The sequence below is a fragment of the Mesitornis unicolor genome, unplaced genomic scaffold, assembly GCF_000695765.1.
Source record: "Mesitornis unicolor isolate BGI_N332 unplaced genomic scaffold, ASM69576v1 scaffold7794, whole genome shotgun sequence".
In the NCBI taxonomy this organism is placed as follows: domain Eukaryota; kingdom Metazoa; phylum Chordata; class Aves; order Mesitornithiformes; family Mesitornithidae; genus Mesitornis; species Mesitornis unicolor.
In genome coordinates this window covers 10,716-18,119 of record NW_010177992.1, presented here as the reverse complement: position 1 = coordinate 18,119, position 7,404 = coordinate 10,716, and the positions used below count along the sequence as shown (strand labels likewise).

The window sequence follows — 7,404 nt, the reverse complement described above, 5'->3', positions numbered from 1 at the left end:
GAGCAATCCGACCCTTAAATACATCTGTGATGATTTCTCAGACCAGCGCCCAGCTGGTGGCTGTGTCCATGGACATTCTTTTGGAGTTTAGAAAGATAATGCATCTGATTCAAAAAATGGACCAAAAAAAGGAAAATACCTAGCTTGGATCACATGCCAAAACGTAAACGAAGCCTTACTGAAAGTTTCGAGTTCACTCCAATAATTTCTCCTCTTTTCAATCACCAGGGCAAGGCTTGATGAACGCGTTCTCCGTTACAAAGACACACTCCTTTTCATCCTTTCCAAAGGCTCTTCTCCCATAGCTGCCCTTTTTCTCGTATCACGCCATGGTGGTATTGCCATGGTTCAGTCTCTTCCTTCGTGTCTCGCCCTGGTAATCTTATACAGACTGAAATTTCCGTGTGCGTAGCTTTCTGTTGCCATTCTGCAGCGCTGTGTTCCTGATTTGTTTTGGCAGAGCAAGCTCGAGTCTTTATGGCACAGTGAAATATTCTTCGATGCTATATAATTCAGACTGAATAAGGAGTCTGTATAAGGCACGTGTCTCAATATATATATGTATATAAAAACACTAACATTGTTAATTCAAGTCAAGCATCTTTTACATTTAATTCCCGTCTTCAAGTAACGCTTTGTTTTCGTGTTCCTTTTCTTTGGTTTCAGTGGGGATCACTCCGTTCTGCAGGTCCGAGTGCTGCTGGATGCAGTTGGTCAGGACTGCCGTGCTAGAAGAGTTCTCAGAATTGCACATCTTCTCTGTCTCCTCTTCCTTCTTCTCTTCGTCCAGGGAGTAGTTTCGGAAGGTCTCGTAAATCTTACGCACATCCTCGGGGATGCTCTTTTTGAGGTCCTTGTTTTTTCTTTTGGTCATCTTCGCCGACGAACCAAACTTGTTAATGATATTGTCCTCGGACGCCCCCTGCCCGTGCTTGTTGAGCTGATCTGACCCTTTAAGGCGCAGGTTGTTGGGCCTGTTGTTGATGCTTTCCTGAGATGAGGCCTTGAAGCGCCCCGTTTCCAAGGCAGTGAAGACCGAGCGCTTCTCTGGGGAGAGCATGTCCAAGGAGTGGGCGCGCTGGTCCAGGCCCAGGCGCCTGCGCTCCATGCTCCGGATGGTGGCTGCCCGCTGCAGTTTGTCGTGGATCTCCACGCTCAGCCGCCTCCGCGTCTCTCTGAACTCTGCCGTCACGTTCGCTTTCCACTCTGCTGCGTGGGCTTTTATTTCGCCGACCTTTACGACAACAAGAGAGAGAAATGAGTAAAATAGAAAAGAAAAAGCAAAATGAAGCAACGGTTTTTCCCACAGAACAGCGGCACAAGCGCTTTCTTCTCTGGTGTAGAATCAGAGACTGGTCCCAGCTCTGGCCCCAAACTTCAGCAGCAAAATGGTTATACTGGGCAAGCTCTAAACACACCAACTTTTGACTAGCTAATGGCTTATGTGGCATATGACTTGTCTGCCTGCTTCACATTTTGCCACCCTGTATATTTTATATCTGTGTTATGTGATGGGAAGTGTTCATGCTAATCCCTCTTTGGTTACGAATGAAATCAGCAGTAAATGGTCAGGAGTGAGCAAAATTAATCACATATAGTTATACCAACATGCTTCTGAAAAGCACAACCACCAGTGTAGCCATAGAGTGATGTATTTTCCCATATTGCTCATGGATGGAAATTAACATTGAGAATAGCTATTAGATGATTTGAAGTGGACCTCTGACTGATTCAGTCTAGGGTCCATTCCCAGGGAAAATGGTATCTGTCTTTAATGGAGGTTTCCATCGCATAACAATCCAAATAGCACCCTCTCAAGCTGCAGGAGTTTCAAAACACATCAGTATTCTGCATGGGCACCATGAGCGTGTCCTGAAATGTCTCTCTGTTTTGTTCGGGTTTACTCCTTTGTACCTGAGAGCAGAATAATGACTAAGGATAAAGCTGCTGTACTGAATAACCATGTCTTCTGAAATGAGAGAAAAGAAGTGACCAAGCAATATCTCAGTCAGTGCAGGCCTTTTCCAAAGCTCAGCTAAAGGACAACAGACTCCTGATGACTTCAGGAGCCCACCAGGATCAATGGTTTGCTTGGGTTCTGCATCCAGTGGACCACGAGGAAGTCATCTTTGGTTCCTCAGGCCAGAGGAGCAGGTCTCCATTTAGAACTGCACCACCTGTGGCAGCAGGCATCTCACATCCACCATGAGAGATCGGATTCCCTATGGGTGCCTGCTGATGATCCTGACAGCCAAATTCTCTGTGAAGCCCCTGTATTCATGGAGATGCACAGAGGATGCACTGGGCCACAGGTAGCACAGCTGCCTTCATAAGTGATGAAGAGCAGTAATCCTCGACCAAACTTGGTTAGCTTTGCTAGGAATGCGGGAGAAATTCTATTGAAATTCTGTTTATAACATCCTCCACAATAGGCTTCTGCTCTAGAGTCGTGCCAATTAGCTTTTGTTTTCCACTCTTACTCGAGTGAAGCATTAGCAGTACTGTCTGTGAACCACAGAGGACCTGTTCTGAGCTATTTAATCATGTTCTCCCTGATGCTGACTACCCGGTTTCTTGAATTTTTAATAATATGGTAGTCAGTAAGGGGCCTGAATCTACAACCTTATTCAGAACTGTGTTCTCTGACATAGGGAAAGGAGGGAAAACTCAGAGCTGACTGGATACCAAGGGCAGTCAGTGGAGTAAACCACAGGGAGTATTGAGCATTGGTCATACAGAGCAGCATCCTTCTTTACACAAGTGGGAACCAGGCTCTTAAAGCTATCTCATAAAATCACAAACCACTGAGAAATTACTGGTCATACCTCTTCTTTTGTCTTCTTGGACAGGACTCTTAACCAGTCTCCAATCATACTCAGGACAGCAGCAAAATAGGCAAGGCCAACAAGGATCCAGAACCACACTAAGGGTTTATACCACTCCCGGTAATGGATGTCAGCATTTCCTCCTGAAATAAGCATATACCCATGCTTAGGAATCACGAGATGCCAAAACTATGACAAAATACCTGCAATTCTGAGAAAGTCCTTGAACTATTTCTTGACTCTTGCCAGCACGACTGTAGTTGTAATAACAGATGAGGAGCCTGTCAGATGGGAGGGACAGAGTCTGTTCTTAATTTAAGGCTCTTTAAAATCACCAATTGTTCTGCTGCCAGAGCACCTCGTAAACACTTCTGTTTGTATTGCTCATGCTCTGAAGCAAGTCTGAAATTCCTGCTTTGATAGTACTTGCAACAACATGAACTCGTTTCCAAGAAACACATTTAATAGAGCTTGTCCTCCTTATCTGAACTGCCTGCAGCCTGGTAGCTGAGGAACTTCACAGTTCAACCCCCTCAGGTTAAAGAGTTTCCAGATTTATTTGTTTTTAACTGCAGGATCAGAGGCTTATGTGCCCGAGAAAGAAAAGCAGCTTTGTCTTCCCCTCCAAATTAGGATATCTGACAGGGAGCCAACCCTGCATCAGCGCTGATAATAAGGATATACGGTCTGCTTGGGTATCGGTTATCGGGATGCATTCTCTGGTCAGCGACTTGAGAGGAGATATAGGTCAAATGAAGCAACAAATGTCCTATATTGTCTTCATGCGAGATTTAGGATGAGCTGGTAAAACAAGTATGTGAGACATTTGGCAACTCTAGCAGACTAAAAAGCCTAAAATAAAGGCAGCAGCACCAAGGCTGCTACCTACCATGGGACAGAATAAATTTTCCAAAGGAAAGCAACCACAACCTCAGTGTACAGACTCATTCCTACCACAGTGCCATGTGCACTGTAGGAATGAGAGTCAGGGGGAGAAAGGCACAGCCTTGTGCTGGTGAGAAAGTGCCAAGAGCTGCACAGCCACATCTCAACACGGGGAAGCACCGCCATCCTTGGTGGTACCTCTGCCTGAAGAGAGAGCATCAAAGAGCCGCACAGCCACATCTCAACACGGAGAAGCGCCACCATCCTTGGTGGTACCTCTGCCTGAAGAGAGAGACCCAAAGAGCTGCACAGCCACATCTCAACACGGTAAAGAACCACCCCTTGGTGGTACCTCTGCCTGAAGAGAAAGAGCCAAAGAGCTGCACAGCCACATCTCAACACGGTAAAGAACCACCCCTTGGTGGTACCTCTGCCTGAAGAGAAAGAGCCAAAGAGCTGCACAGCCACATCTCAACACGGTAAAGAACCACCTCTTGGTGGTACCTCTGCCTGAGGAGCAGGTCTGCAGGGGCCTCAGGACTGCACATTTCCTGGTCTTCAGTCTCCAATCTGCACCTCTGTACAACTCCAGTGAGCTTTTAGCACTTTTTGCAATCTGAGACATTTCTACAGCTCTTTAATTTTATCCAGACTCGGTATGAGTGCACATACAGTGATGGAGCCTCCCTGTGGAAGCTCAGACATTTGAGAACTGGCAGGGACCCAAATACTGGTTTTCATCTTAATCTCTCCCCATACACCGCATGAATCACTCTCTTTTTCCCAGTCTTTTTAAGAGTGGGAAACAAAGGGAGGTGGGGCCTGCTGTTGCTATGGTACGAGGCTCTTCTGATCATACGTGTCCCTGAGGAAGCTTGCTATGAAGCAGATTGTCTAGGTCTGTCTTACGGAGTAATCAGCTGAGAAAGTATGAGACCACTTCTGTCAGCCTATCAGATATTCTGCATTTGCAGGCTCCATCCACAATTGTATTTCCATCAGCAGTATGAAAGCTTTCCCAGTCTGGCAAGAGCTGGGACGTGTCCTTGGTGGAATAAATCAGCATAGCTGCATTGAAGTGGTTTTACCCAGTGCAATGAAGTATTTTCCCTTTGGTGTTGAAGGGACAGAGATAGGGAGTGTTAAGAGTGATAGAAAATAAAAATAACAGAGAATCTGTCCCCAAACCAGCAATGAACCCCACATCTCCTGGTGATAACCTGCCCTAAACTCTTATCATGAGATCGCCTCTGAAGATTTCTCATTCAGAGTCCTCCATTTGATTCCTGAAAAATCCTGGTTGATAGTAGCAACCCAGCTGTGTTTTATGTTCTCCTAATTATGTTGGATTTAGAATAATTTAATTACATATTCGGGGGTTTTTAACCTGTTTCACCACTAAAGGAAACAAAACTGAAGTGCGATATGCTTAAATATTGTGAATTATTTTTATTTCACGCTGCGATAGCACAAAGGCAGAATATCAGTGAGCTTCTCTTCACATTTAAGTGGTTAAAATGGACGGAGCTCACACAATCGCTTCTGTATCTGAGTGCTCGTAAAATGGTTCTTTTCCATATCTGGGGCTTCCTTTGTTCAGCGCCTTTTTTCCCTCAATAATTCATGTCTTCCATACCACCATGTCATAAAAAAGGAAGATCAATGTCTTGTCTACAAAAAGGCTTGTCTACCCCTCTTCAGCAAAGTTTATATATACCTGCAGTTTCCTTTGATGTTTCAACGCATTCATATTTCACTGATTTATAGAAAGTAACAAAACAGTACCATAATACAGCTGTTTGTAACACGGGCATCTTAATGCCTTTAATTAGGACCACTAACAGGAATGAAGTGGAGGGGTCATGCCCTAATGGGAGAAAAAATCCACTTGCTCTAACCATCTTTTTGTTACAAAACAGTAAAGTTAAATAAAACCTCTCATTTTTCCAGCTAACAGTCTGGCCTCCCTCTTTGGAAATTGCTAAGGATGGTTATTTACAGTTCCTGCTAGTACTGTATTAAACATGGAGAGAATCCTCCTAGCACACCTCCTCTTTCTATGCATACCCTGTTACTCCTTTTCTTCCTACATCAATTTTCCTTAAGGGGCCAACTGCACTGTCAACATTTCAGCCAAGGTAAGAGGACAAAATCCAGCTCCTGCTATGCTGCAGCTCCTGCAGCAGCAGCAGAATACTGCATCTGACTGGAGATTCCTCCAGCCCTGGGGCTCAGCCCTGCCTTGTAAAAGCTTTGTTCAGTCATCATTTGGCTGCTTGCTTCAGCAACCGGCCTTGGGTTGAGACCTAACGCACCAGCACAGCAGAAAGGGGCCTGGGGGTGCTGGTGGCAGCAATGCCCATGAGCCAGCAATGTGCCCTTGAGCCAAGAAGGCCAACGCCATCCTGGGGTGGATGAGAAGGGGTGGGTGTAGGGCAGAGAGGTTCTCCTGCCCCTCTGCTCTGCCCTGCTCACACCACAGCTGCAATCTTGTGTCCAGTGCTGGGCCCTCAGCTCCAGAAGGACAGGAACTGCTTGAAAGAGTCCAGCAGGGCCACAAAGATGCTGGAGGGAGTGGAGCATCTCCTGCTGAGGAGCGGCTGAGGGAGCTGGGGCTCTGGAGCTTGGAGCAGAGGAGACTGAGGGGTGCCCTCATTCCTGGGGATCCATTGGGAAAGGGCAGTGTCAGGAGGAAGGAGCCAGGCTCTGCTCTGGGATGTCCAATGCCAGGACAAGGGGCAGTGGTCCCAAGCTGGAGCACAGGAGGTTCAAGCTGAAGAGGAGGCCAAAGTTTGTGAGTGTGAGGGTTATGGAGCATGGCCCAGGCTGCCCAGAGAGGTTGTGGAGTCTCCTTGTCTGCAGACACCCAAAGCCCTGGCCGTGTTCCTGTGTGACTGCTCTGGTGATCCTGCTCTGGAGGGGTTGCACTGGGGGAGCTTTCCACGGCCCTTCCAACTCCTCACATGCTGGGATTCTGTGTGATTCTGCAATGCAAATGTTGAATTCAATGGGGAAGTCATTTGACGTGTGCATAGTTCACTGCACAGTGAAGGATGATCAGGACTGCCCGGGCTCACACTGAAAGCTCACAATCTGCAACCTGGATCTTATATCAGCCTGGTGTCCCATTGCATAGTAACCCCAGCAGAAACACCATGCAGTGTTTCACTGCAATATCATACGTTGTGTAAAGCCTCCTCTCTACACCAGAAAGCAAACTGTAAGAGCCAAAGCCCCCATGCACAGCGCCTGGGCTCAGAGCTGCTCACCTGCCACAAAGTCACCGAAGCCCACGGTGGTCAGGGTGACAACCACGAAGTAGATGGACTCCAGGGCTGTCCACCCCTCGATGTGCTTGAAGATGACTGCAGGAATGGTCACAAAGACAATGCAGCCTGCCAGGATAAAGAGGATGGTAGAGATCACCCGGATCTTTGTTTGACTCACTTGCTTCTTCTAGAAAAAGGAAATAACAAAAGAAGAGAACAAATATTTTTGAGCGGATTTCTGGGCTGTATATCTTGTGAATGGCAGACCCATCGTGCTGGTGTCACCTGGGATTTCTGTCTTATGTGAGCTTATTAGGTAGAAAACAACCCTCCCTTTCCATTAGGGAGAGCCCTCCCTGGGTAACAGCCAACCTCTACGTCTGCCCCCCAAAAATGGTGCATCCCATTTTGCAGGCACTGGGCAG

At 46.8% G+C, this 7,404-nt stretch overlaps 1 protein-coding gene across 1 annotated transcript; it reads right to left on the bottom strand.

Moving 5' to 3' along the window:
- Window positions 1-306: 306 nt before the first annotated feature.
- On the bottom strand, window positions 307-7,166 carry KCNK10 (potassium channel, subfamily K, member 10; the record flags this gene model as incomplete). Its single annotated transcript, XM_010182299.1, has 3 exons — window positions 307-1,234; window positions 2,826-2,968; window positions 6,980-7,166. Coding segments are annotated over 3 exons (954 nt in total), but the record flags the coding sequence as incomplete, so codon positions are not given.
- Between the last annotated feature and the right edge of the window lie 238 nt (window positions 7,167-7,404).